The sequence below is a fragment of the Tachysurus vachellii genome, chromosome 8, assembly GCF_030014155.1.
Source record: "Tachysurus vachellii isolate PV-2020 chromosome 8, HZAU_Pvac_v1, whole genome shotgun sequence".
NCBI classification, from domain to species: domain Eukaryota; kingdom Metazoa; phylum Chordata; class Actinopteri; order Siluriformes; family Bagridae; genus Tachysurus; species Tachysurus vachellii.
In genome coordinates this window covers 16,655,792-16,682,347 of record NC_083467.1, presented here as the reverse complement: position 1 = coordinate 16,682,347, position 26,556 = coordinate 16,655,792, and the positions used below count along the sequence as shown (strand labels likewise).

Below are 26,556 nucleotides of genomic sequence, written 5' to 3'. Positions count from 1 at the left end.
AAGAACAGACACATGATCATCTTTTTGCAGCTAATTAATTTAATATTTTGTACATCCATCTACAATTATCACTTTTTATCACTTTATCCTGTATAGAGTCATGGTGGATCCAATCTTAGATCAGGAACACTATACAAGACAGGAATTATCGGGCACCATTTACACACACACACACACACACACACACACACACACACACACACACACACACACACACACTCATTCACACACACACACTCATTCACACACACTCATTCACACCCAGGGAATTTAAAGGAAGTAAGACAGGAATCAAGAACTGTTGCATATATGCATATACACGACTATTTCCACAGAATGCCTTAAAGAGGTCCCTGGGCTTGTCCTTGACTTTCTCTGGCTTGCATACTATTCCTCATCCTTTTTGTAAAACTTCTCTTTCATCCCTTTAAGCAGTGTTTTTGGCAGCCTGTATCTCTTTTGTCTTCCACATGGAAATATTTTCACCGCTTTCTGTCCGGTTGTTTGCACGCATTTATTTCTTACTCATAGCACATTTACAGACGTACCAAATCAGAGCTAGAATTTAAAGTGTTGACATACATTGCATCACATGTCTGTGGTCAAGTGGATGTATTAATTAGAAATGAAAATATTATTTATTTCTGTTACTCAGGTCTGCATGTTGAGTAATGGATTGGATATTTTGTTCTCTCTCAGTTCACCCATGTAAAATAATATAAATCATATATCAATCAGAGAGAGAACACATTTGCCTCACATATCTCTTTGTCTATTTTGGAAAAGTCTACTGACTCTTTTCCAACCCACACTTCACACCCATTACCAAAGCAAAACCTTTTTTCCATTTGTGATGTTACCTTATGTGGTATAAAGTAATTAGATGAAAACCGATTCTCAAAAATAATCTATCTGACTCCAATCACCACATTGACCCGACAAGCCCAATCTAGCATGATAAAGAAAATAAAGAAAAGGCAGAATTCTTCAGACTGGATGGTGCTGGGTAAAAGCAAGTTTGAGGATTGACGATAAGATCTAATTATACACAACATCCATGCTTTTAAAAAAAGAGTCACACAATCATGCACCTTATATTCCTTTTATAATATTAAAATAGTTAGTTCTTATGGATTTTTCCATCACCTGTGTCTGGTATAGAGCTCATTCTTTGCTGAGAGATCAACATGAGTGAGCCAGTCTCTATACATTTTCCTTTATATAGCTATATCATTGTTTAACCAATGAACAGCTTTTGGTGTCTGTATCTCACCCATGTTGTCTTCTCATTTATTGCACATATACAATTGCAGATAGGCCATATGTGGGCCCAGACAACCCCCAGAAAATACACTACATTTAGTAAACATCTAAAATGACCATCTTTTATGGTAATTTGAATCTTTCTTGTCTTTCTCTGTGTAGAATAATAAGGTGCGAAAATTTGCATTTGAACTGAAGATGCAGGATAAGAGTTCTTATCTGTTGGCCGCCGACTCTGAAAGTGAAATGGAGGAATGGATCAGCACACTGAACAAAATACTTCACAGCAGCTTTGAGCTCGCCATGCAAGAGAAGAGGAATGGAGACCTACATGACGGTTTGTGTGTCTGTCTATTTGAGTGTGTAGAGTTTTATTATTGGACCACCCAGACAACTACAACTCCTTACATGACAGCAGATAAAACAGAAACATCTCAGAGTACATTTTCCCCCCAAAGCAGTGAGATATCCAATGTGTCTGGACCCACTTTATATGTTTTGGTTTATCTTTGCTCAGTGGTCCTATGGACATATGTATTAGTGGTTAGTTTAAGAGGCTACTGTTACATTCTCTCTCCTGCGATTTATCCATAATTAACTACAGTTTTTTTTCTGCGATGTGGATGTGAGCCCTAAAATAAATAAATATAATATATAATAAATAATAAATAAATTAATAAATAATTCTGTTCATTTTCCTACATTGTAGACGATGAAGTGGGAAAGACTGACAGCTCTTCTGGAAGTATGGACAGCTTTCAGGTAGGTCCTGTTTGCAGAAATAGCCAGGACAAGTCTGCCAAGAAGAAAAGCTTTCTTTTCTCACAACGCAAACCTATCTAATATATTGTACTGTAACCTGTTACCAGAAAATGGTAATGTTCCAATGATTTACTTGTCCTGATTTGGGCTAACAGTAAAGCTGGGCATGTTTTTTTTGTTCTTAAATCTTAAGCTTAGAAGGTTTCTACTTTCTTTTGTTATTATTTTGCAGCATAAAACACACTAGGGCTCATGCTTCAGTCCTCAATGTTATGAAAGTCATTTTTTTCAGTTTAGGCTACTAATCATAGATCCAAATTTTATACACGAATCCCCTTTAACAAAAACATACCACTGCAAATCCCCGTAGAAATTTTTTTTTTCAAACCTTTTATATATTTATTCATGTTTTGGAGAAGATTCCAACACACCACTTAAGAGCCCTAGAAAATATGAAGATCAGCGTACATCAGTGTACATGTGCTGTGTTTAGACCTGCAGTTAGTCGGGAATTTGAATAGCGTTCATCATGTTGACAAGTCTTTTGTTTTTAATTCACAGCCCATTCTTCAGCAGTCTTGTCCTTATGGATTTATCATTTAGTGATAACTTCACTAGAAAATGTGATTAGGCTAGTGTGCACTGATGTATTGAATGTTCTTCTCCTCAGAGCGCCAGAGATATCGAGTCCAAGATGAGAAATGAAACTCGGCTAAAGCTCTTCACCCTGGATGCGGACACACAGGTAAAAGAGTACAGATAAGCAAATAAAACAGTCTTTCAGACAGCCAACGTTTTTGTAAGATGATTGGAAAATGCTTTGAATGTGAATGCTGGTGCCTTTAAGATATCCGAATGTGTGTCCATACAGAAGTTGGACTTCTCTGGGATCGAGCCAGAAATCAAACCGTTTGAGGAGAAGTTTGGAAAACGGATTCTTGTGAAATGCAACGACCTGTCATTCAACCTGCAGTGCTGTGTGGCAGAGAATGAGGAGGGCCCGACTACTAACGTAATCCATGATAATTCCTCAGTTAATGTATTTGACAAGTCTGGAAACTGCAGCATAGAGATCATTGTAGCGATCTGTTTTGTCTCCTTATATGGCAGGTGGAGCCGTTCTTCGTCACACTGTCCCTCTTTGATATTCAACACAGTCGCAAGATCTCTGCAGATTTCCATGTAGACCTAAACCACCCGTCTGTTAGAGCCATGGTTCCAGGCTCTGGTGCACAGATTATTAATGGAGCTTCAGATGCAGCACAGCAAACACAAAATGATCTACCTGATAGCTTTCTGCAGTATCCACGACAGGTTGGGAGCAATTACACATAGGAAAGAAATTACACAAAAAGCAATATCGTGTTTGCTAAACTAATTTAAAACTATATAATGGTCTGAATCATCTCCACACATTGCGAGTCATCACTAAGAATGCTTTCCCATGTGTGCATGTGCAGGGAGTGTTTTCTGTGATGTGTCCGCACTCAGATATCTTCCTGGTGGCTCGGATTGAGAAAGTTCTTCAGGGAGGAATAACTCACTGTGCTGAGCCATACATGAAAAGTTCTGATTCCACTAAGGTAGTGTAAACGCGGTATTCTGTTGATCCTAATTTACTCTTATATCTGCATAATACTGCCATTTCTGAATGTACTCTGAATTACAGCTGTACTGGTGCAGATTGTGTTCTTCTAGTGTTTATAAAATTTCAGGTGTTTTTTTACTGAACCGTTAGTGATTTGTCTGGAGAAAGCCTCATGTGGGTGTTAGAGAAATAGGGGATATTACAATGGGACAACAGTTGGGAATTATATCAGAGTATGTATTGAAATGCTGTTATGTACACTTATCTCTCTTTTTATTTTCTTTGCTTCTCTCTCAGACAGCACAGAAGGTGCTGAAGAACGCTAAAGTAGCATGTAGCAGGCTCGGTCAGTACAGGATGCCTTTTGCGTGGGCAGCCAGGTACGAAATATTCTTCACTTTTCAAGATTAAATAAAATGATGGCTAAGCTTGTGTCTGCTCTATGCTTCAATGCACTTCTTAACCTTTGGGAACTATAGGACAAGAGCTACGCAAGTGACTCATTGGCAAACAAAGCAGACATTTTATACTGGTTTTATGTTAGTGTAAGGCTTGAAATCTTAAACTCTTTAACGATAATTAAGTACCAAACCCAAGATCCTTCAACCCACCCTTCTTCAATAAATATCTCTACTGGTTCTCTGTATACATACTTCTACAGGCTCTCTGGCTGTGCTTCCACATTAGTGTTAATTTCGTCAGACGAGACCAAATATGTTCGTCAACAACCTTTTTTTTTTCATGACTAATACGAGACGATGACAAGACTGCACCACTGTCCAAAAACGCTGACTAAGACTAAATTAACATGCATTATTGTTGACGAAAAAAGACGAGACGAAAATGTTTTGTGTAAAATAAAAAAGATAAAATCTCTCTTCATTTTCGTCTACAATTGTCTCTGCTTTTTCATCAGCTGTTACGCCTTTAAAATATTCACAACGAGTTCGTGGCTTCGCGCTGTTTAGTGTGTGCGTAGAAAGAATTCGTCCACACGCCGCTCAAAAAAAATATCCTGAGCGCAATTCCACCCCTGGTCTAGGCTTTTTGTGTTCAATTATATTTCCTGTCGCTGCGCAGGCACTTTTATTGTACATGACAGCTTATGTCCCGATGACCGGTCTTTGCATTACGATTAAAAGCAATATCAATAAAGTAAAAAACGTGATGTGCCGTCAAGTTCGAGTGAAACATATGTGAAACACTTTTTTTACCTAAATGTTTATCAGTAATAATCTCAGTAATAATGTGTTATTTTAAAAAAGACTACAATTTTTGACTAAAACTAGACTAAAATTAAAAGACTTTTAGTCGACTAAAACTTGACTAAGATACCTTGAGATTTCTTTTGACTAAAACTAGTCTAAAATGACGAGACTTTTAGTCGACTAAAACTTGACTAACAAAAAAAGATATGTGAATGACTAAATATGACTAAAACTAACGAGGACATTTGGCACAAGACTAAGACTAAATTAAAAATAGGTGACGAAATTAACATTATTCCACATGTAGTGTATCACCCATATAGTCAGCTGATTATAATAGAAAATAAATCGTAGAATGATAAGAATCTTAATACAATGAGATAAACGTAATTCAGTGTCTCATATATCTACAGAGGAAGGCAGTGTGTGGGAGCATGCTTTATTCCCCATGTCCTGGAGATCCAGATGAAACCACTCTTCATGTTTTTCTTCTTTCTGTCTCCCTATCTCTTTTTATTGCAGGCCTCTGTTTAAGGATGCAAATGGGACACTGGATAAATCTGCACGTTTCTCTGCAGTCTACAGGCAGGACAGTAACAAGCTGTCTAATGAGGACATGTTCAAACTTCTGGCAGATTTCAAGAAGTTGGTCCATATTTCTATCTTTCGGATGCTTTGATTACAGCATTGATGCTTTGAATAATTTTTTGAAAAACTATGAAAAACAGTTTAACATTCAAAAACACATTTAAAATAAAATCATTTATGTTAATTACTTTTAATTTTATTCTTGGGTATTCTGAACGGTATGTCTTAAAAATTAAAACTGCCTCCCTTCTCTTACAGTTCTCCGTGTGTTTCCTTTATTATTAGAGTAAGAGTAAGGATTAAAATGGCTCCTTTCCTGTCTTCAATCTGTGCTTTGTTCCTACGTTTTTTTTCAGGCCAGAGAAAATGGCGAAGCTGCCAGTGATCCTGGGGAACGTGGACGTCACTATCGACAATGTGGCCCCAGATCTCCCAAGCAAGTCAAACTTGGCACTACTTCATCTAATGCAATTTATTTTAACATTTACTTGTTTTTTTTTGTGTTTGTTTTAAATCTTGTGCTCTGTGTATGTCTATGTTTATTTGAGTAGATTGCATAACGTCCTCGTATATCCCAGTGCGTCAGTTTGAGAGCAGTAATTGGAACGGGGTGTTGTTTGAGGTCGAGGAGTTTGTGCCATGCATAGCAAAATGCTCACAACCGTTCACCATCTACAACAATCACCTGTATGTCTACCCACGCCAGCTTAAATATGACAGCCAGAAGACCTTTGCTAAGGTACCGGCACAAAATCTCTTTTTATTAGACCAATAAATATTTTTAAGAATTATTTTTTGTAAACATGATCAAGGGATAAGCTTTTAGAAATTTGTGTATTGTCATTGTGCATTGTGTCTGCAGGCTAGAAACATTGCGGTGTGTGTGGAGTTCAGAGATTCAGATGAGGAAGATGCACTTCCTCTAAAGGCAAGTTACAGTCTTTTACACTTGAAATCCTATTAAACTCTTGAACCTGTACATAAACCCAGACTCATCTGTTTCTGCACTTTGCAGTGTATATATGGTCGTCCAGGTGGATCACTTTTCACTAAGAATGGCATTGCTGCAGTGTTGCATCACCAGCAAAACCCTGAGTTTTATGATGAGGTAAAACATTCAAACCTCCCACTGTTATCTTCTTATAGGAACAATAACACTAAGCTTGTGGTTTTCTAAATAGACATTGTTTTTTTTCACAACCAGTTTAAGATCGAGCTGCCAACTCAGCTGAATGAGAAGCACCACCTTTTGTTCACATTCTTCCACATCAGCTGTGACACCAACAGCAAAGCTAGCACTAAGAAGCGGGAACAGGTGGAGACACAGGGTAAGGCAAGAGCCACACTCAGGGTCAGCAAACAGTCTGTGCAGTCTGTATTAGTGCACTCATACACGTGTGCTTGGACGGAGCAGGATTAACAGGTGCCAGCTTTCCACATGGAAGAACAATGAATTTATAGTGTAGTGTTATAGTGTAGTGTTTAGTGTTATAATTACCATGAATGTGAATCGAATGTGCTTTAGGGTTTTGTTAAAGTTTTTATTTAAATGATTTCTCAGCGTTTTTTAACCTGATTTCTATCCTCCCATTTATTTATGACAACTCTTATCAATCAACCTTTTTAAAATGCGCAACAGTATAAGATGATTTCACAGCCAAACCTCGAACAAATAAATGTTTTAGAATGAGAGATTTGCCAACACTATAACAGTACCATGAAAAGTTATTTTTTCTGAGGCTTTGGTGAGCACAGTACTATCTCTGAATGTGTAGATGATAACGATATAGAGAACGTTTTCATAATATTCACTATATTCACTATATATTTCATAATATGTACTATATCTAATCTAGTGCTTTTCCAGTGCTTTTACATATATTTAATTTGAGTGCATGTTTTTTCCTAGTCGTAACTATTCTGTGTGCACATCTCTGTACATATGTGTAGTGGGCTATGCCTGGCTGCCCTTACTGAAGGATGGCAGAGTGATCATGAATGAACAGAATATTTCTATAGCCGCAAACCTGCCTGCTGGCTACCTCAGCTGCCAGGAGGGCAACAGCAAGGTGAGCATGTCATGCAGAGGTCAACGTATGGGATCTGATAGCACATCTATTCACTATCATTAACTATATGATTGTTCGCATGTGTTATTTCATTTTGGTTCTGTTTTGCTCTGTGTTTAGCAGCACACAGGCCCTGAAGTGAAGTGGGTTGATGGAGGAAAGCCTCTGTTTAAAGTCTCCACTCACCTCGTGTCCACAGTCTACACACAGGTCTCAGCACAGCTCTTATATTTTTCACTCAATCTGAAATGCATTTTTTTTTCCAGTAATGTTGTATAGTGCCATTGTTTTCTTTTAGATTTCATGGTATTTTTGTTGTATAAGTATTATTTTCAAATTGCATTTATCTTTTCCGGCAACAGGATCAGCATCTGCACAATTTCTTCCAACACTGTGAGAGCACAGTCTCTGCAGCCCAGGCCACAGGAGGCGAGTTGGTCAAATATCTTAAGGTATGACTCCATAACACCCTAATAGAAATCCCCCACACACCTTTCTCTTTTACTCTGTCATCACTCTCTCATGCTGTCGATGTACATCTATTTATGTGCCTGTCCATATGTTTCCTGAGGAAGTTTTGCAAGTCAGCCTTGTTTTTGCAGTTTATCACCTTTTTCTAATGAGCTCAGTAGGGAGCTTCACACAGACCACATGTCTCTGGTTTGTATGTGTATGCATACCATTCCTCTCTGATAACAGCATAAAAATCACAATCAAGGTTTTTTTCCTTCCACCCTTCACCCATTAGCTTCCCAGAAGCACTGGTTTTCCACCACAGCACCATAGTGTCTAGATTTGCAACTGAAAAATAATAAACCATGGTCTAGCTGCTGAGAAAGAAGGGTTATGATCAGACATGTGGTTTTAGCTTATTTAATCAGGCATTTAAGACTAAGTGATCAGCATAAGCCAGAATAAATGACTGTGCATGTGCCATCTCCAGAGTCTACATGCAGTGGAAGCTCCCGTGATGATAAACTTCCTCCCCACGATTCTGAACCAGTTGTTCTGCGTTCTCACCAGCGCAGCTGTCGAGGACGTTGCTGTCAACGTCACAAGGTCAGCTCTTACCTGCTTGGTCTAAAACGCAAAGCAGAATTCTGTACAACACATGAAAGAATCAAATGAACATTTCTCATTTGTTTAGAATTTATTTGTAGTATTTATTTGTAGTAAATGGGACTGTGAGATGAATAAAGTGAATAAAAGTCTTGAAAAACATTGGAAAAGCATTAGCGTTGCTTACATTTGCATTTGGAAACTTCTGTTTACATTAGTTACAGAACATTTACATATTTGTATGTGTGTATATTTATATGAATTAGATGAATAATAAATACTGTCTTTGTCTGATGTCAAAACTGTGGCTGTTTATTTCTACTTACAGAGTTATGATCCATATAGTGGCTCAGTGCCATGAGGAGGGTTTGGAACATTATTTACGTTCATATGTCAAGGTGAGCAACATCAGTTATTTCTCTGTCCCTGATTTTCACTCGGCTAAGTGTCAGGATGTTTTTTGTTTTGTTTTTTTTTGCAGCTGATTTTTGACTTACAGGTCAAGTTTTTTTTGTCTTTTGTCAGTTGAGGCTTACGGTTGTTTTATTTCTGTGCGTCAATGTTTGTCTGTGTGTAGTACGTATTTATGACCGATGCTAACACAGCCACTGGGAAAACAGTGCATGAGGAGCTGGCCAAAGCCATGACCACCATCCTAAAGCCCTCTACAGACTTCCTCACCAGCAACAAACTGCTTAAGGTGAAATACTTTATGCTTTACACGGTAGATTAAGATATACTAATTAAAAAAAAATTCTATTGATAGGCTTAAGGATTTCATTTGAATTTAATTAATTAGTTAATTATTCTGAATTTAATTTAATTAAGCTTTTATTTTAGAATGTATTTTAATATAAGTCTTTATACTGTATGTGGTGGCCTGGGAAAACCCTTGACATGAAAATATTTGGCATTTTCTGCTATGTCTATGTCATTTTCTTAACTTATATTTGTTATCATTTTGCATGTAACTCAACCAAAAAATTGAAAAAATAACATATAAAGATTCTATTATGACTGCAGCATAGAAGCATAACAGACAATTTGACAGAATTGATTAATCTGAATTGATTATGTGACTTTCCTCGTTTGAGTAAATCAGACAGACAGTTTTTACTGCTTCGTTTGTTAAGTTGCCTTAACCTCGGAATTATTATTAAATAAAAACGTTTCCACTTCATTGTATTGAAATATATTCACGCTTTCTTAAAGTTAAAGGTGTCATATTATGTTATTGTTATAGTTTTTTTCTGTTTGACAAAATTCAGCCACAGTGACCCAGGAACGGGTTTTTCCACACCACCAGATATGTGCATACTTCATCTGCATAAGGGGCAGCTATCTTTGTATTCTGCTGTGATTTTATTTTTCCACTGTGGCACAGTGACGCAAAGCCACGCTTGTGTGTTTAACATTCTTTTATTTTGTTTTCTTTCCTTGTTTTGTTATATTCAGTACTCCTGGTACTTTTTTGAGGCCTTAGTGAAGTCCATGGCACAGTACTTGATAGACAGTGGTAAAGTTAGGGTAAGTTCTGACTGCACCATCATTTGTAAACGCTGTCACTAAGAAATAAAAGAGGAAAATATTTATGTTGTTCTTTTACTGATATTTAAAATCTGATGTGGGGCAAAAGTCAGATTTAGACCTCTAACCTCTAGACTATTGTTTGAAGTTTTGACCTTTGCTCTCTTCACTTTAGCTGTCCAGGAATCAACGTTTCTCTGCCACGTTTTACCACACGGTGGAGACTCTGGTGAATATGCTGATGCCTCACATCACGCAGAAATACAAAGACAACCTAGATGCAACACGCAACGCCAACCACAGCCTAGCTGTCTTCATCAAGGTCAGTAATGACATGCAGACTGCCGCCGTCTCACAGTGCTGATCCAGACTTAAGTACAGAGTAACGAGGAAATTAGCCTTATTCATTTGTTGGCATGTTGGTGCCAGTGCAATTATAGAATTAAGCGATCTGATAAACCTCTGATATTTGTATCCTCAGCGCTGTTTTACTTTCATGGATCGCGGCTTTGCCTTCAAGCAGATCAACAACTATATCAACTGCTTTATGCCTGGAGATGCGAGGGTACCTTTTTCAGATTTTTTTCTGCATTATTATTTCTATCACTACAGACACACCAAGAGATAAGTTTTAACCTTGTTCTTGAGTGACTGACAAGATTACACTTGCTTCATCTATGGTAAAATTGATTTAAAAAAAATAAATAAAGAAGCCTATCAATAGTATTGTGTTAAAGCTCATGTGTGACCTTTTTCTTTTTCCGTAGACACTGTACGAGTTTAAATTTGAGTTCCTGAAGGTTGTATGCAACCACGAGCACTACATCCCACTTAATCTGCCCATGCCATTCGGGAAAGGAAGAATAATGAGATTTCAAGGTGAGAACTGTTTTAGATATGATTTTGCACCTCTTTTATTTTAGAAATGTGTGGTCAACGCATTAAAAATGGCTTTATGGTTTTATTAAAAAATTATCTCGATTAGTACTGTGTCTTAGATATGAAAAACTGAAAAAAAGATGCTCTATGAATGGACATAATTAATAATAACAACGACACAGTTCAGTTTAAGTTGTCTTTAGTTTTATTTTTATATGATATATTTATATAAAGTTGATATTTATAGATAATTGCAACAGATATGTATGCACTCATATGCCTGTATGTCTGATATATGACTGATATATGATATATTGCACTCTCCAGAACACTGGTTCAGTGTGAGTGAGTGTGTTTTGCTCTCGTGTTCTGTTTGTTTGCCTCATCAGCAGCTCCCTACTACAGTATGGAGTCTCAGTCTGCTCTAGGTAGGTAAGGCATAGTGCCTACCTTCCTGATCGTTAACAAATCAGTTACTGATCAATCCTGGAATACTAAAATCACTGTAGCATGATGATTACCCTACTGTCATTTTTAATACAAATGATATTGCTTCCCTCAGTTTCTCTATATCATTCTCTATTTAGCGTTCGACTCCATTGCATTTGCCATAAAAAGGATTGAAGCACATAGACAAACTATTGAATTCATTCCTCTACTTATTAAAAAAACAAGTGAGTATTAGAGAGATAAGAGATGATAAATAATTTGGCAACCAGAAAATGACATCCGAAGTAATACTCTTCTACAATCAGCTCCAGAATTATTGGCACCTTTGGTAAGGTTGTGCAGAAGGATTTATTAATAAATGACTTTGTGCATAATTATCTTAACCTCACTGTGATAAAATGAGCAAATGTATTCAGAATTTATTCAGACATCTGGCTGTCAAGAGGCTACAGCTGAGTCACACAATGTGTAGGTTACTTAAGGTTTTTTTTTTCTTGTGATGGAATTTACTTCAATTACAGGTTACATTTCTCTCACTGTTTCAGTCTGATAGCTTATTAACCAAAGAGGTGTTTTTAACCAACAGACCTTTGCACTCTACTAGGTCATGTAACACACTTTTCAAAGTGTATTGGTGTCTCCCCCCGTTTCCTCTGTCTCCTTCTCTCTCTCTCTCTCTCTCTCTCTCTCTCTCTCTCTCTCTCTCTCTCTCTCTCTCTCTCAGATCTTCAGTTGGACTACTCTCTAACTGATGACTTCTGTAAGAATCACTTCCTGGTTGGGCTTTTACTAAGGGAGGTGGGTGCAGCTCTGCAGGAGTTTCGTGATATTCGTCAAACAGCTATACAGGTGCTGAAGAACTTGATGACGAAACATACATTTGATGATCGTTACTCCTCCAAGGTGAGGCTCACTTTGCCATATATATTATATATAAACTCTCTGATTCACTCTTAAACACCCTTAATCCTTTATATGAATGTGATTGGCATTTTTTTTGGGCACTCAGCATTTCCATTGGTTTGTGTGTATTGTGTGTTTCAGAGTCAGCAGGCGAGGTTGGCTACTCTGTACTTGCCTCTTTTTGGCATCCTCCAGGAGAACGTTAACAGACTCAACATTAAAGATACTACACCCTTGACCAACAGTCTCTCCAGCAGCGTAAGCCTGACACCTACTGACTGCATTTTGTAAATTCAGCTAATATTACCCATTTTCACCTTGATGCTCAGTCTGGTGGTCTGTTGTGTCTCACAGACTGTACGTGATGAACCGGTCCCTACCAGCTCTTTAATGACACCCCATAAAACAGGGAGTCATATTGAGAGTAGCCTGCATAAGGATGTGTTTGGGGTTATATCTGGAACAGGTGAGAGAAGACTTCTGCTTTACAGTCGAAGAAAAATATTAGTATTTTACTGTTCAATATCAAGTTTTGTTATAATAGCTAAAGCAACTACAGTACATGTTAGATGGTACATATGGAGATGGTTAAATGTATTAAAGACCAAAGCTAATTATGACAAATACAAACAACTATTTAATTACGTTTTCACAAAAAATGTTAAAATAAATACTATATTCTTATTTATTTATTTATTTATTTATTTATTTATTTATTTATTGTTTCATTTATCAGCAAATGAATGAACTATTTTTTGTGATTTAGTTACACCACATGCATCCTCAACTCCAAACATCTCTGTACGTCACGCTGACTCGCGCTGCTCCCTCATCAGCACTGACTCAGGAAGCAGCCTACCAGAACGCAGCAATGACAAATCCCAACTCAGTGATAAGGTACCGTCTAACCGCACATTAACTCACTTATCAATTATATTCTCAGTTGTTAAACAAAGTAATGTAGTAATCTGTCTTAACTGAATATCCATCTAGGCTTGATGGGTCTTTGCACTCAGCTTTTTTCTGTGACCTAAAAAAAATCACATTGTAGTTGTATTATGCTGAGGTGGGGATTGGGATTTGATGCCTGACTCAGTTATATTGCTATAAAAATCTGCCTGCTTGCATGTTGGACCAATTCAGTATGAAGGGCTGTCTGAGTGTGAGTCATAGGGACAACATGAATGAGTGTGTGTATGTGTGTATTTGCTAACCTGGGTTTGTGTGGTTGCCTCTTGCCTATGCTGATGTCAGAAGGAGCATTTTGTGCGTCGTCATTCCACCAGCATGCTACGCCCAATCTCAGAGAGTGAGGATAAGGTGCTTTCCACAAGGGCCAAGCGCCAGACTATGGACTTCTCACTGCTCTCTGCTCCATCATTCAGCCATCTAACCACCCACAGCAAAAATACTGAACAAGTATTACATCCCCTTGCTTTGAGCTTGCACTGTTACAACTATAGAGCTCCTCAGAGCAACTGTGTGTGTGTGTGTTTACAGACCCTCTATCTGCTTAACTAGGATGAGCAGGTTTGGTATGGGGAAGCTGCAGTGTGTTTGATTTTTACTTTTTGTTTTTCTTCTGCCAGTAAATTGGTTGTTTACAATAAAAGCTTATAGAAGTAATAAGAACATTTATTTTAGCAAGTGAAAGTGGCCATGTATGTTTATCCAAACTAATCAATGTCCACTGAATCTGTGGCATATTTTTTAATCCCTTAAATACAATACAGGTAAAGACATAGCCTCATACTCTCCATGCATACAGCCTATGAGCTTTCTGTGGTTTGTGAGCTTTTATTTCTTGCTGGAAAGTCCAGCAGGATGTGTGTCTGTGCCAGGCGTGTGCTGTGGTAGACACATTATCTCTGCTGCTATAAAACTATATAGCTTTAGTCATTCTTTCCATATTTCTAATCCATATCACAGCCCTGCTTTGTATTAGGTTTCCTCAGTAAAATGTACTTATTTATGATGGAGTGTAAGTTGATGCTTTACACTCTGGTGTGTTTGTAAAATGTTGAGGATGCTAAATACAAATCACTGTTAAAGTGTGTGAAGCTGTGATGTGGGATAGATGCAGTTTCTTTAAACTTGCATGGAAAGTATTTCCCCTACTGTGTTAAGTGAAGTAAATTGTGTGGTGGTCTGACTTCTCTTTCTGTGTGTATATATATAGCAGAGCAATGTGGCTGCAGCTCTGGGTGGATCTCTCCTACGCTGTGATAAACTAGAGCAGTCTGAAGTGAAAAGTCTCTTAATGTGTTTCCTTCATGTGCTCAAGAGCATGTCTGAAGGTAAAAATGCACATGCACACACCTCTTTAAATTTCATTCTGTTTGACTTGGTATCTGCATACTGTATATAAACATCTCACTGCACACACTCATTGAGCTCGATCACGTGAATATCTCACTATATCATTCATTTATTCTTGAAACATTCCTTTTCCTCAGACGCCCTATTTACCTATTGGAATAAAGCTTCGTCTGGAGATCTGATGGACTTTTTCACTCTGTTAGAGTAAGTCCTGCCTTATAGAGCTTCAGTAAAGTTACACCACTGATTTTTCTCTACAGCTTGAAGGGAAAATATAGTGGATTTGGTACAACTGGCAAAACACTACAGGCTCACCGTACTTCTCCTTGTCTGCCAACACTGAGCTTTCTGCAGTCAGGAACTAATTTAACAGTAAAATTCAGTGGATGCTCTCAGTACTATTCAGATAAAAATAAAACTATTGAGTTGTGGCTCATTACTAGGTGTGTATGGTTAATAATTATAGGCTATTTATTAGAATCATAATGCTTTTTTTTTCCTTACACTTTCCACCAGCGGTACACTTTAGGTGACTCCTGTCTTAAAAACATTAAGTCTAATTCTGAGGTTAACAAACTGTGGCCTTAGTGTTTGAAAATTTTGTTTGAGTGAAGACTGAAGAACAGATAGAACCTTATAAAATTTTGTTTTCATATATATTTTTGTTAATTATTTTTTTAATAATGAATTTTTATATTTTTCACAGTTAATAATTATTTAAGGTTTTTGCACAAAAAAAAACAAAAAACAAACAAACAAGCAATATAAAACAAAACATATGGACCCTTCATACCCAACCAACATACCCTACAAAGAGTAATTACAACAGTTCAATCACTACAAAAAAGTAGTAAGTAAAGTAAGAAGTAAGTCCAGTTAACCAGTCAGAAAAGAGAGGCCTAACATTTTTCTTCCACAAAAAAACAGACTTTCTTAGCTACAATCATGCCATGTTGGACAGGGAACCGTTCCTTCGGGCTAAGAGACTCGAGTAGATCTGACCAACCAAAATTTGCTATCATTGGATCAGGGAGTAAAACACAATTATAGACCTTGATTTTCACAATGTCACAGAAGTCTGAAAAAAACATTTGCAAACTGTCTTATATTGCTCTATCTGCAGGCTTTGTCTCCACCAGTTCAGATACATGGGGAAGAGATACATTGCCAGGTAATGCACTTTGTACTTTTTTTGAGGAAAAACAGAACGAAAATAGCTTCTGTAAAAGATACCTGATTAGTTATGTAAAAGATTTGACTAAATGTCTAAGCTACAAATAAAATTAATCTTTATTTTCTGTTTGAATTAATTTTGTCTCAAGCCAATGGAAATTAAACATGTTTACAGCCAATGTAGTACACAAACATATACATGCTTATATACAGTATGAAACGAACTTCTTCCTGAATGGGTGAGCCTGGGGTTTCTCTAACCATTCACAATTTCTGTCTCTTTAATGCTGCACATGCTACGAGTATAATCCACTCACACATTTGTGCGCACACACATATATATATATATATATATATATAAATGCTGCTCCTTATGCTGGGGTAAGACCAACAAACCAAACTGTTCTGCATTTGCATGTTCTTGTCTGTCTGCATGCTAACTGACATCACCCTCATAAGCCACACTATTTTGTTTCTTTCTCATTCTCCATCACTTTCTCAGTGTTAAGATATAGCTTGTGTTGATGCTATGTGCTGTGACGCTGCATGTTGAAAGCTTTGTAGCCAGTAAGTACAGCTGAGTTATTTATTGTTAAATTAGCAGCACATCTGTGTTACGGCATTTGCTTATAAAGTTGAAGGCAATATTGAATTAAGACTATACACTATTGGGGTATGTGGTAAGGTGGTTAAGGTGTTGGCTCACCAGTCGGAAGGTTGTGCATTCAAATCCCACATCCACCAGGCCGCTGCCGCTGGGCCCCTGAGCGAGGCCCTTAACCATCAATAGCTCAGTTGTTTAAAATAAAATAAAAAATGTACGTTTCCCTGTATAAGGGCGTCTGGTAAATGCTGGACATGTAAATGTATTGTAATATTTATCAGCTGCACATGTATGTTGACAGTCAACTTAGGAAGATATGTAATCCTTTTATAGATATTGATGATTTATGCACAATAATGGCAGAGACATAATGGCGTAAACTACAATATAATAAGTCAGTATTGATTTAAGGTTGTCTTTAACAGAGGTCTTTAACACTGGCCACATAACTGAAATGAATTTAAAGTAGTTTGCCTAATCTCTGCTCTATATAATATACATTACAGTGGTAAAGTATTATTTACGTTTACGTTCCATCTCTTCATCAGGAGCCCTTCATAGTTCCTTTCATTGTTTTTCACTGTCTGTCTTTACCACTACTAAAGCTGGCTGTGCTGGTCTCACTATTTCCTCTTTAGGAGCCAAGAAGGGTCTGTAACACATGAGCGCAAATCTCAGACTCTGCCTGTGTCCCGCAGTAGAGCCGGAATGATGCATGCTCGCTTACAGCAGCTCAGCAGCTTGGATAACTCATACACTTACAATCACAGTGAGTTACACTGACTTCATTATGCCTCCTTTCATGCGTCAGATTCTTCTTCCTATCACCACCATCATCATAATCCTAACCATCTGTGGCATCATATGATCACCACTCATTACTCTGTACCTCTTGGTCCAGGCTATTAAAAACTGTGACTCTGTAAGGAAGCAGACTTTTTTCTATAGTCGGTATAATAAACCCAGTCTGTCTGTTTTCAGTGTCAGAAAGATTGCAAGTATACTTGGAATTTCTGTAGATCATGGTAAGAACTGATCAGTTTGATGCCAGTAAACATCAAGTCAGGATCGTATTCCTTGATCACATATTTTATTATAACATCACCAGCACATCAGTAATTCCTAATTCATCATCTATAATGTTTTAGAGAACAATGAGCACTAATTTTGGTCTTCATCACTAATAGTACATTCCATCTTTGTATTGCCTCACCATCTCTAAATAATACCTCTTTTTCTTACACATCTTTCTCCCATAATTTTCATGAATTTTAATAGTTATATGTATATTGTTATATAATTATGCAGCGCTAGAGGTGTATTCCTGTTATCACCTCTCTTACTCTTACACACATTGTCTCTCATAACTGCATTGTAATGGTTATACTGTCACATATACCTATATTATATGTGTGTGTGTGTAGCCTACAGTCATTCAGATGCAGATGTGTTAAATCAGTCATTGCTGGAGGCAAATATTGCTACTGAAGTGTGTCTGACAGTACTGGATGTACTAAGCATCTTCATCATGGGATTTAAGGTATCATCTAAGAGTCTTTCTTGTTGTATGATTATTTCCATGTTTATTGGTTTAAATACAGATTTATCAAGGAAAGGAGCACAATATTTTTATTCTAAACTAAAATAAAAAGGAATATATTGTCTTTTTCGCATGTAACCCTCTCTGGCTCCTCTTTTCTCTTCCTCAGACCCAGCTGAGCTTAGATCATGGGCACAACCCACTGATGAAAAAGGTGTTTGCAGTCCACCTATGTTTTCTACAAATCAACCAGTCAGAAACAGCCCTCAAACAAGTCTTCACTTTCCTGCGCACCTTTATCTACAAAGTAAGCTTGAGCTCACCCTTCATTTATATATTTTAATATGAAGACCACACTAACCTGGCTACACAGTCCTGCATGTAAAGAGCCACATTGTTTAAGGCTGTGAACTTTTAATCTTTTCTATTTATTCTTCTCTCTGCAGTTCCCTTGTACGTTTTTCGAGGGCCGAGCGGATATGTGCGCATCGTTCTGTTATGAGATCCTAAAGTGCTGTAACTCCAAACTCAGTTCCATTCGCTCTGACGCTGCACATCTGCTTTACTTTCTCATGAAGAGTAATTTTGACTACACGGGCAGAAAATCCTTTGTTCGCACCCATCTACAGGTCACGCATTTACAGAGCAAAAGAGATCGAGTGCTAGTGAGTTTAGAAAGATTCATTGGAGTAACGTATATTTGTCTGTACTCATTTCCCCTCAGGTGGTTATTGCTGTCAGTCAGCTGATTGCTGATGTTATTGGAATTGGTGGGATGAGGTTTCAGCAGTCTCTGTCCATCATAAACAACTGTGCAAACAGTGACAGGACTATTAAAGTACGTGACCTAGAAATGTTAACATTAACAAAATCAAGAACTGATCATTAAACTCATTTAATACTTGTTTTTTTTTTTTTAAATCATATGATATTATAAAAATTATATGATATTAGAATTGAACTAGACTTTGTCTTCTTTGTAGAACACTGCATTTCCATCTGATGTAAAAGACCTGACGAAGCGAATCCGTACAGTCCTGATGGCCACAGCGCAGATGAAGGAGCATGAGCGAGATCCAGAGATGCTGGTGGACCTGCAGTACAGTCTGGCCAAGTCATACGCCAGCACTCCTGAACTGCGTAAAACCTGGCTGGACAGCATGGCCCGTATCCATGTGAAAAATGGTGATCTGTCTGAGGTGTGAACACAAATTCAGATTCAAGCTAACCCATATCCTGTATGATTTTTTTCCTCTTTAAACATCTTCGGTTTGTGTCTCTGAACATCTTCAGGCCGCCATGTGTTACGTGCATGTAGCAGCACTGGTAGCTGAATACCTTCAAAGAAAAGGTGAGATCCTCACAATCACACAAACACTATACTACAAAATGATGCTCAATAATACATTATCACAAAATGACTGTAATACAAAATGACTCTATTATTTATGATATAACTTTATTTCTTTATGTACATAGGCATGTTTAAACAGGGTTGCTCTGCATTTCGAGTGGTCACGCCCAACATTGACGAGGAGGCATCTATGATGGAAGACGTGGGCATGCAAGACGTGCACTTCAACGAGGTCTAAACCTCACAGTCACATAACAGTATCTAAACTTTCCAAACACTAATTACTGCAATAACAGCAATTACCCATTTGAGCATCCTGACATTGTTCACACATAAGGATCAGTATTCTAAAGCTTGTTCATAGTGTACTTAGACGCTCACACAGATAAGAGGCTTACATAAAAGCAAATAAGAGATTGTGGCTACACTAATGGAACTATACTTACTTATCTATTCTAGATTTTATCACTAAGGGCTGATATTAATTCACAGTGCTTGCACTTTGCGGTTTTATCTTAAATTGCTCTTAGAAAATCAGTTGGGGAATCAACTCACTTGCAACACAATCAAGAACACTTTGGGGGCAAACCACTTTCTTATGTTTTCCATAAATGTTTATCTACAGTGAAAATGCATTTAATAGGACTCAATCTCCCAACCTATAATAGTTATTATATTACTTTACTATTATATGAGTAGTTAAGTAAAGCAATCAGTTGGTGTCACACCTTATATGACGTAACCGCATGTTTTATTGAAAGCAAATGCTACCAGTTGACGTTTGCATTTAGAAATCTGTTGCCTTAGCTATAATTAATGTTTGTTTATACGGGTTTGTTGTGGCCATTTTAGGACGTCCTAATGGAGTTGTTAGAGGAGTGTGCTGATGGACTCTGGAAAGCAGAACGTTATGAGCTCATTTCTGATATCTACAAACTCATCATACCCATCTATGAGAAACGCAGAGACTTTGAGGTACAATCATTAATATATGACACCTGATGGAATTATAAGAACTTATGATAATTAGATCATTGCACACAATAAATCTGTGTTAATAAATAAATAATTAAATAGTTTGCATTCTTTAATAAAACCCGTAATAAGGTCAAAAGAACTGAGGTCATTTATGAGTTAGGGTTATTGATTAAAATTTAGCAGAACTTCACAAGCGCCATCTTTATCCAGGAAAACTAGAGAACATTTGGTAGTGATCAGCAGTGCCTGGAGATGGGCCTCAGATCATCTGCTTTAATGTTATGTATTAATCAGTGAACCTAATATGTTTGAGAGTAGTGGTGTGTGAAATAAGAGGCTAAACTACACAAATACTTACTCCAACATTTGTTCACCTGCTTTGGATGTCACAGAAACTGGCTCACCTTTATGAGACACTTCACCGTGCATACAGTAAGGTCACAGAGGTGATGCACACAGGCAAACGACTCCTGGGAACCTACTTCAGGGTGGCCTTTTTCGGACAGGTAAAGAAATCTCTACATACACTCTACATTAATACTGGTTTAGTTACTAGGTAAATTATGTATATAATTGTGTATATACATATATAAGGAATGGTATGTAATTGGTGCTAATTTAATATGATTTCTAAGCTTTTTTGCAACCATTCGTTAAACAAGATAGCTAACAAACAAATATATACAACAGCTTAAGATCATTATTAACGGTACCATTTAATAATAGAATAGGTTTAATAACTTGGTCAAGGCAGGACATCACAGCTCGATAGCATGTAATTACATACAGTAACATGAATGTGAACAAGAACAGAATTTTCTCTCTATCCAGCATGAACATATCATATGAACTCTGATTAATTCTGTAATCTCTCTCTGCTTGTGTCCCAAAGGCAGCGGTAAGTCCTGGTACACATTGGCTGGCTTGAGTTTGCTGTGTTACATTACAATATTACCTTGTTACCAGTCTGTAATTGTTTTTTCTTGCTTTGAGAGGAAGACAGATTGCCTTGTTTCATTCTGATATTTTAAGATCCGCTCTTTGAATTATAATAACATTTTGCAAAAATAGAATCTCTCATTGTAAGAATTTGTTTTTAGGTGGTGTGTCTTTTATCTCATGGCTTTTCTCTGCATGCTAACAGTCTTTAGCTACTAACCTATCATGGCTGTGTAATGTGTGATTCTCTGTAGGTCCTTAGTTTGGAAATAAGTTGACTAATTCTGCCAGGAGTCTTATATTCATAGAATGCTTTATATAGTTTTAATATTATTAATGTGCTTTGGTCATATCACTGCTTTCATTCATGGCTGTATGAGTAAAGATAGTAGATGAGGTGAGAGGCGTGTTTTAAAACAAAAATGTAGATCTTCATAAAGGTGCTGACTTTTCTGATCGGACATTGCGGCTGCATATGTAGGCTTTACTGTCTGTCTTGGTTTATGTGCATAACATCGATTTATTCATTTCACATGCAGTGTGCAGTGTAACTAGATGACTGATGTTAGTCACCATGTTGTGTGTTGCTGTGTTTAAAAAATAACCCCAAAGACCTAAAGTGTATTATTGTACATCCAGTAGAGATTGAGCTGTTTTGTTTCATTTGGTTCTGTTGTTTTTCTCAGGGCTTCTTTGAGGATGAGGACGGTAAAGAATACATCTACAAAGAGCCTAAATTTACCCCGCTGTCGGAGATTTCTCAGCGACTCCTCAAACTCTACTCTGAGAAGTTCGGAGCAGAGAACGTTAAGATGATCCAGGACTCTGGAAGGGTGAGGACGTGTTTCTGACTAAAATTGAGAGCACTGTGATAAATAAAGTCTGTAATGGTACATATTACTATATCTGCTGCCATTGTTTTGCTTTTTTTTCTGGAGCAGATTAATCCTAAAGACCTGGATTCCAAGTATGCATATATCCAGGTGACTCACGTCACTCCCTTCCTAGAGGAGAAGGAGCTGGTAGAGAGAAAGACTGAATTTGAGAGAAGCCACAACATTCGCCGCTTTGTATTTGAGATGCCCTTCACTGTCTCGGGCAAGAAACAGGGTGGTATTGAGGAGCAGTGTAAACGCAGGACTATACTCACCAGTATGTAGCTTTTATATGTTATTTGAAAGTTTCTTGAGAGTTTCAGAAAGGATGATAGCAAACTGGGCATTTATTGCTGAATTCATGAACTAGTTCCTGTGTTTACATAACATACAATTGACAGCTTATCTGGTAGACCTATATAATAGTTTGATGTGCTACCTTTGAACATTAAAATAACATGACTGTAGCTGAGCATGGATTCTACATGATGTTAGATATATTTTGCAAGACTTCAGTTCATAACTTTATTACTGTCATGTTCCTGAAACCGCCGGGTGTCGAAATGTGACATGGCTAATTATCATGTTAGTGTCTGTCTGAGCATGGAAAACTGAAATAATGATGAACAGCACAAATATTCATGCTGTTTACACATTCAATTCAAGTTTATTTGTATAGCGCTTTTTACAATGGACATTGTCTCAAAGCAGCTTTACAGAACATAAACATAGGACAGAAGATAAACATAAGGAGTAATATAAGGAATTAATATAATAAAAATTCAAAATATATATAGTTCACAGTGTGTATGTATGTATATGTATTTATCCCCAATGAGCAAGTCTGAGGTGACTCAGGCAGCAGTGGCAAGGAAAAACTCCCTTAGATTGGTAAAGGAAGAAACCTTGAGAGGAACCAGACTCAAAGGGGAACCCATCCTCATATGGGTGACACTAGATGGTGTGATTACAAATATACAGTCAGACAAGTGTTGTATTGGTGTAAGGATCACATGGAGTTCAGATCTCCTCTTAGTCCTCTTACACATCTTTCAGTGGGTTTTATCTGTCAGAATGTTCCTAACATTATCACAATGTCACCAACAAACTGCAAAGTGAACAACAAAGGAGTGTTCCATGGGTCATTCTAATCCTCCACAACATTTCATTTTATAGGCTACTGTATACACTGCTGCTTTTTTGTTTGTCTCTGGCAAGAAAGCCATAGCGTGGTTTTCAGCCGTTATAGCCCATTTGACCAGGTCTTAAATAAAGATTTGCTGCATGGACTGTCTTTGGCAGTCTGTTCTGCTCTTTGGAAATCCTGATGGCTGCTGTTTGGAAGTGATTCTAAAAATGCTGATTTCTAACACATTAGTAACAAGGCAAATGAATCGATGGAGTAAGCAATTTGTTTGAAAGTCATCAGTATGGATAATACACCACTGTTACTAACTGTGTATTATGGAATCGTATATTAAGTTATTTTTGAACTGTGTATTATAATAGGGAGCTGGTTATGAAAAGAAAGTAAACACTGCATATTCTGACAAGCATGAATGACTTGTTCTCTGTATAATTACTAATAAGGTTAGAGATTTTGGGTGTGTCAGCTAAACTGCAAGAGATTATAATTATATGATAATTCAGTCCTCAAAGTCCAACTCTTATCTGTACATCCTGATAAACGTGCCTCGACTTTCCCAAGAAAATAATACATCTAGTTATTAAATTCCACAAATCCTAAACTCTAATCGAACACATTTTCATGATTCCTTTTTTCTTACTGTGCTCATTTCTTTGCTGATTTCCACATTCTCCATGACTAAGTCAGTCTCTCCCCCACAGCCACACACTGTTTCCCATACGTTAAGAAGCGGATAGCCGTGATGTACCAGCACCACACAGACCTAAACCCCATCGAAGTGGCTATCGATGAGATGAGTAAAAAAGTAGCCGAGCTGCGGCAGCTCTGTGCCTCAAGTGAAGTCGATATGATCAAACTACAGCTCAAACTTCAGGGCAGCATCAGTGTACAGGTACTAAAATCCAGTTACCATTAAAGTGTGAGTATGATGTGCAGACATGTAGCCCTAACCTGCTGTCTCTGCACTAGGTGAATGCTGGCCCACTGGCCTATGCTAGAGCTTTCCTAGATGATACCACATCTAAGAAATATCCTGACAACAAAGTCAAACAGCTCAAAGAGGTGTTCAGGTAAGTGTTTATACACTGTAGGCTATACTATGTGTGAGGTTCTGTACTGGCAAAAAGTCAGGAAAAATAATTAGCATTAATTGCCAGTAAGCTTTATGTGGTTTGTGTGGTGTGGTGTATGTAGGCAATTTGTGGAGGCATGTGGTCACGGGCTGGGCATTAACGAGAGGCTCATCAAAGAGGACCAGCAGGAGTATCATGATGAAATGAAGGCCAACTACAGAGACCTCACCAGGGAACTCTCCGCAATTATGCATGAGACGGTAAGATATCTAAAAGAACAAGCACCACACACAGACTCTTGTGCTGCGTCAGGTGGTTTTAGCCAGTTTTGTCTTTTCCTTCTGCACTTGCTAATAGAGATGGCGACAGAAAAAAACTGTGCTGATATTTAGTAGAACAGCACTGGGACCTTTCAGTGTCATGCTTGACTGTGTTCACAATGTAAAACTTCAATTCTAACACTGAATTTCAATTCTAGTACTGTGGTACGTCAGTCTGTGTGGTGCAACACTCTGTCCTGCTGTGGCTTCTTTGGGAACCGTGTTAGTTAACAGAGAAGAATTGAAAACTATTTAGCCACAATGAGTCAGAATGAATATTAATTTTGTGTTTATAGACCTGTTGTAAAAAAGTAGCATCACATTCACCACAATGCTCTTGTGCTGAATATCAGCACTACTGTGATCACCTGTAGCCAAACCACACATTCAATACAACACTCTTACTCACGTGATTATTGAACGTTTAAGAATATTTAAGAATATTATATATGTATATATAAATATATGTAGCAGCACACCAGCTCATATTTCTTTTTCTATATTTTGGAAGCCTTCATCTTTGATCCATAAATCAATGATGTGACTAACATTTATCCTCTCTTTTTCTCCACTGCTTACATGACCAGATTGGATGGTAATGCAAATCTGAATTTTATATACTGTATTCCTGTTGACTCCAAAATTCTGATATCTCATTAAGCCAAATATCTCTCTCTCTCTCTCTCTCTCTCTCTCTCTCTCTCTCTCTCTCTCTAGATCTCTCCTGTGGAGGATGTCATGAAGAGTCCCCTTCGTGACTCTCTTCACATCTTCAATGCCATCAGTGGCACTCCCACGGCAGCCAGCATCCAGGGCATACCCACTTCCTCTTCTGTGGTCTGAGCTTCACCCTGCACTCTGCACCATTCGCATTTGGTTCAAGACTGCTTTCATATATAACAGCAAAATACAGTCAAGCTTTTCCCCATCAGTCTTTCTCTATTTCTCTGTCTTAAAAACACCTTAGTGACCCTGGAATAGAGAAGAGAGTAGCAGCATGTGAGCGATTAGCTGTGTTTGGCTAAAAATGAATTTTGAATATTTTTTTTTATTTAGTTTCTATCCCATTATGACTGGGGATCTGAGTTACTGTTTCCTGTGGAGACTTTTTACATATTAGATACTTATCATCTTCAATTGTTTTGTTTTTTTTATTAGTGATTTGTTTCTTGCTCTTTGTTTGTCATTTCTAACTTAAAACTCTATGTACAGAATTTCAGTCTCAGATGTCTTACATATGGTCTGCCTGGCCTCTTTATTTTGAATTAAGCTTTGCTTTTCTCTGTTTTATATGAGAAGAAAAATTTACGATGGAATCCACAAACATAAGCAACAAACATATAGACCCAAATAATGTTAATGTCTCAGATGGAGATATTTTTAAAGCCATGATATTATATGTATAAATATCTAAACAGAGTGCAATATGATGCAAGCTGAGCTCTTGCTGTGTTTGATACACTGTAAGCATGGTGTTGATCCTTCTTGCCAAAGAGTGGAGGAGAGGAGCCAGTGAAGGAGCAGACATATTTACCACATTAGTGTTCCTTTAAATGTTTATTAAATGCTTTTTATATTCACAATGGTGATTTTTTTTAAATCTCTATTTAATAGAAAGTCACTGTTCTACTGTATGTCAAATGTTCTTAATACTTGTTTTAAATAAAGTTCACTATTTTAAAACTGTTTTCTGGTTTGTTGTTTAAGATTTTAAATATTACTAACATTTTCAACATTGCTTTGAATTAATGGATGGATGGATGGATACAACATACATACATACATACATACATACATACATACATACATACATACATACATACATACATACATACATACTTTCTTTCTTTCTTTCTTTCTTTCTTTCTTGATCCTGGAGGAATTTTAAGAACTTTCCTGAATAAACTTTATTCCCTACATGTGACCACACACATTATC

At 37.4% G+C, this 26,556-nt stretch overlaps 1 protein-coding gene across 10 annotated transcripts in view; it reads left to right on the top strand.

Annotated features, from left to right (window-relative positions):
* The window catches only part of zmp:0000001200 (dedicator of cytokinesis protein 9), a 77,126-nt gene extending 50,822 nt beyond the window's left edge, over positions 1 to 26,304 (top strand). For 2 of the 10 annotated variants that reach the window (XM_060876610.1, XM_060876605.1), the window contains exons 8-54: positions 1,426 to 1,600; positions 1,973 to 2,025; positions 2,696 to 2,770; positions 2,897 to 3,037; positions 3,136 to 3,339; positions 3,486 to 3,608; positions 3,911 to 3,993; positions 5,344 to 5,466; positions 5,766 to 5,845; positions 5,961 to 6,148; positions 6,272 to 6,337; positions 6,425 to 6,517; positions 6,614 to 6,737; positions 7,360 to 7,478; positions 7,599 to 7,688; positions 7,841 to 7,930; positions 8,422 to 8,537; positions 8,866 to 8,935; positions 9,115 to 9,237; positions 9,993 to 10,064; positions 10,240 to 10,386; positions 10,546 to 10,629; positions 10,832 to 10,943; positions 11,333 to 11,371; positions 12,118 to 12,296; positions 12,438 to 12,554; positions 12,651 to 12,762; positions 13,063 to 13,193; positions 14,476 to 14,593; positions 14,753 to 14,819; positions 15,739 to 15,786; positions 17,031 to 17,161; positions 17,817 to 17,932; positions 18,102 to 18,239; positions 18,379 to 18,561; positions 18,657 to 18,770; positions 18,916 to 19,131; positions 19,226 to 19,283; positions 19,412 to 19,518; positions 20,139 to 20,261; positions 20,657 to 20,770; positions 21,890 to 22,036; positions 22,145 to 22,355; positions 23,927 to 24,117; positions 24,195 to 24,295; positions 24,420 to 24,558; positions 25,336 to 26,304. In XM_060876610.1, coding sequence (XP_060732593.1) covers positions 1,426 to 1,600; positions 1,973 to 2,025; positions 2,696 to 2,770; positions 2,897 to 3,037; positions 3,136 to 3,339; positions 3,486 to 3,608; positions 3,911 to 3,993; positions 5,344 to 5,466; positions 5,766 to 5,845; positions 5,961 to 6,148; positions 6,272 to 6,337; positions 6,425 to 6,517; positions 6,614 to 6,737; positions 7,360 to 7,478; positions 7,599 to 7,688; positions 7,841 to 7,930; positions 8,422 to 8,537; positions 8,866 to 8,935; positions 9,115 to 9,237; positions 9,993 to 10,064; positions 10,240 to 10,386; positions 10,546 to 10,629; positions 10,832 to 10,943; positions 11,333 to 11,371; positions 12,118 to 12,296; positions 12,438 to 12,554; positions 12,651 to 12,762; positions 13,063 to 13,193; positions 14,476 to 14,593; positions 14,753 to 14,819; positions 15,739 to 15,786; positions 17,031 to 17,161; positions 17,817 to 17,932; positions 18,102 to 18,239; positions 18,379 to 18,561; positions 18,657 to 18,770; positions 18,916 to 19,131; positions 19,226 to 19,283; positions 19,412 to 19,518; positions 20,139 to 20,261; positions 20,657 to 20,770; positions 21,890 to 22,036; positions 22,145 to 22,355; positions 23,927 to 24,117; positions 24,195 to 24,295; positions 24,420 to 24,558; positions 25,336 to 25,461 — 5,577 coding nt within the window. In that variant the 3' untranslated portion in view covers positions 25,462 to 26,304. Of the gene's footprint in view, positions 1 to 1,425; positions 1,601 to 1,972; positions 2,026 to 2,695; positions 2,771 to 2,896; positions 3,038 to 3,135; positions 3,340 to 3,485; positions 3,609 to 3,910; positions 3,994 to 5,343; positions 5,467 to 5,765; positions 5,846 to 5,960; positions 6,149 to 6,271; positions 6,338 to 6,424; positions 6,518 to 6,613; positions 6,738 to 7,359; positions 7,479 to 7,598; positions 7,689 to 7,840; positions 7,931 to 8,421; positions 8,538 to 8,865; positions 8,936 to 9,114; positions 9,238 to 9,992; positions 10,065 to 10,239; positions 10,387 to 10,545; positions 10,630 to 10,831; positions 10,944 to 11,332; positions 11,372 to 12,117; positions 12,297 to 12,437; positions 12,555 to 12,650; positions 12,763 to 13,062; positions 13,194 to 14,475; positions 14,594 to 14,752; positions 14,820 to 15,738; positions 15,787 to 17,030; positions 17,162 to 17,373; positions 17,418 to 17,816; positions 17,933 to 18,101; positions 18,240 to 18,378; positions 18,562 to 18,656; positions 18,771 to 18,915; positions 19,132 to 19,225; positions 19,284 to 19,411; positions 19,519 to 20,138; positions 20,262 to 20,656; positions 20,771 to 21,889; positions 22,037 to 22,144; positions 22,356 to 23,926; positions 24,118 to 24,194; positions 24,296 to 24,419; positions 24,559 to 25,335 lie in introns of all 10 variants that reach the window. The other 8 variants (XM_060876612.1, XM_060876608.1, XM_060876615.1 and 5 more) reach the window with 6 other exon arrangements.
* Positions 26,305 to 26,556: the final 252 nt, after the last annotated feature.